This window comes from Dendronephthya gigantea, unplaced genomic scaffold (genome assembly GCF_004324835.1).
Source record: "Dendronephthya gigantea isolate DGI-Jeju-01 unplaced genomic scaffold, DenGig_1.0 000111F, whole genome shotgun sequence".
In the NCBI taxonomy this organism is placed as follows: domain Eukaryota; kingdom Metazoa; phylum Cnidaria; class Anthozoa; order Malacalcyonacea; family Nephtheidae; genus Dendronephthya; species Dendronephthya gigantea.
In genome coordinates this window covers 780,001-783,412 of record NW_021163121.1, presented here as the reverse complement: position 1 = coordinate 783,412, position 3,412 = coordinate 780,001, and the positions used below count along the sequence as shown (strand labels likewise).

The following is a 3,412-nucleotide window of genomic DNA, read 5'->3' as shown; positions in this document are numbered from 1 at the left end:
CCATACCTACCATACATACCATACATACTACCATACCCTACCATACCATACCATACCATACCTCCATACCATACCATCCATACCATACCATACCATACCATACATACCATACCATACCATACCATACCATACCATATACCATACCATACCATACCATACCATACCATACCATACCATACCATACCATACCATACCATACCATATACCATACCATACCATACCATACCATACCATACCATACCATACCATACCATACCATACCATTACCATACCATACCATACCATACCATACCATACCATACCATACCATACCATACCATACCATACCATACCATACCATACATACCATACCATACCATACCATACCATACCATACCATACCATACCATACATACCATACCATACATACCATACCATACCATACCATACCATACCATACCATACCATACCATACCATACCATACCATACCATACCATACCATACCATACCATACCATACCATACCATACCATACCATACCATACCATACCATACCATACCATACCATACCATACCATACCATACCATACCATACCATACCATACCATACCATACCATACCATACCATACCATACCATACCATACCATACCATACCATACCATACCATACCATACCATACCATACCATACCATACCATACCATACCATACCATACCATACCATACCATACCATACCATACCATACCATACCATACCATACATACCATACCATACCATACCATACCATACCATACCATACCATACCATACCATACCATACCACCATACCATACCATACCATACCATACCATACCATACCATACCATACCATACCATACCATACCATACCATACCATACCATACCATACCATACCATACCATACCATACCATACATACCATACCATACCATACCATACCATACCATACCATACCATACCATACCATACCATACCATACCATACCATACCTACCATACCATACCATACCTACCATACCCATACCATACCATACCATACCATACCATACCATACCATACCATACCATACCATACCATACCATACCATACCATACCATACCATACCATACCATACCCATACCATACCATACCATACCATACCATACCATACCATACCATACCATACCATACCATACCATACCATACCATACCATACCATACCATACCATACCATCCATACCATACCATACCATACCATACCATACCATACCATACCATACCATACCATACCATACCATACCATACCATACCATACCATACCATACCATACCATACCATACCATACCATACCATACCATACCATACCATACCATACCATACCATACCATACCATACCATACCATACCATACCATACCATACCATACCATACCATACCATACCATACCATACCATACCATACCATACCATACCATACCATACCATACCATACCATACCATACCATACCATACCATACCATACCATACCATACCATACCATACCATACCATACCATACCATACCATACCATACCATACCATACCATACCATACCATACCATACTACCATACCATACCATACCATACCATACCATACCATACCATACCATACCATACCATACCATACCATACCATACCATACCATACCATACCATACCATACCATACCATACCATACCATACCATACCATACATACCATACCATACCATACCATACCATACCATACCATACCATACCATACCATACCATACCATACCATACCATACCATACCATACCATACCATACCATACCATACCATACCATACCATACATACCATACCATACCATACCATACCATACCATACCATACCATACCATACCATACCATACCATACCATACCATACCATACCTACCATACCATACCATACCATACCATACCATACCATACCATACCATACCATACCATACCATACCATACCATACCATACCATACCATACCATACCATACCATACCATACCATACCATACCATACCATACCATACCATACCATACCATACCATACCATACCATACCATACCATACCATACCATACCATACCATACCATACCATACCATACCATACCATACCATACCATACCATACCATACCATACCATACCATACCTACCATACCATACCATACCATACCATACCATACCATACCATACCATACCATACCATACCATACCATACCATACCATACCATACCATACCATACCATACCATACCATACCATACCATACCATACCATACCATACCATACCATACCACACACCACGCCACGCCACGCCACGCCACGCCACACCACACCACACCACACCACACCATGCCGCACCACACCACACCACACCACACCACACCACACCGTACGATACACCCCACCTTACCACACCCCACCATACCACACCACCACACCACACCACACCACATCAGATCACACCACACCACACCGCATCACACCATACCACACACCACACCACACCACACCACACCACACCACACCATACCATGCCATACCATACCATACCATACCATACCATACCATACCATACCATACCACACCACACCATACCATACCACACCATACCATACCATACCATACCATACCATACCATACCATACCATACCATACCATACCATACCATACCATACCATACCATACCATACCATACCATACCATACCATACCATACCATACCATACCATACCATACCATACCATACCTACCTACATACCATACCATACCATACCATACCATGCCTGCCATGCCATGCCATGCCATGCCATGCCATGCCATGCCATGCCATGCCATGCCATGCCATGCCATGCCATGCCATGCCATGCCATGCCATGCCATGCCATGCCATGCCATGCCATGCCATGCCATGCCATGCCATGCCATGCCATGCCATGCCATGCCATGCCATGGCCATGCCATGCCATGCCATGCCATGCCATGCCATGCCATGCCATGCCATGCCATGCCATGCCATGCCATGCCATGCCATGCCATGCCATGCCATGCCATGCCATGCCATGCCATGCCATGCCATGCCATGCCATGCCATGCCATGCCATGCCATGCCATGCCATGCCATGCCATGCCATGCCATGCCATGCCATGCCATGCCATGCCATGCCATGCCATGCCATGCCATGCCATGCCATGCCATGCCATGCCATGCCATGCCATGCCATGCCATGCCATGCCATGCCATGCCATGCCATGCCATGCCATGCCATGCCATGCCATGCCATGCCATGCCATGCCATGCCATGCCATGCCATGCCATGCCATGCCATGCCATGCCATGCCATGCCATGCCATGCCATGCCATGCCATGCCATGCCATGCCATGCCATGCCATGCCATGCCATGCCAT

At 45.2% G+C, this 3,412-nt stretch overlaps 1 protein-coding gene across 1 annotated transcript; it reads left to right on the top strand.

Moving 5' to 3' along the window:
- Positions 1-89: 89 nt before the first annotated feature.
- Positions 90-2,582, top strand: LOC114535162 (putative uncharacterized protein C2H10.04; the record flags this gene model as incomplete). Its single annotated transcript, XM_028556545.1, has 2 exons — positions 90-137; positions 2,535-2,582. Coding segments are annotated over 2 exons (96 nt in total), but the record flags the coding sequence as incomplete, so codon positions are not given.
- Between the last annotated feature and the right edge of the window lie 830 nt (positions 2,583-3,412).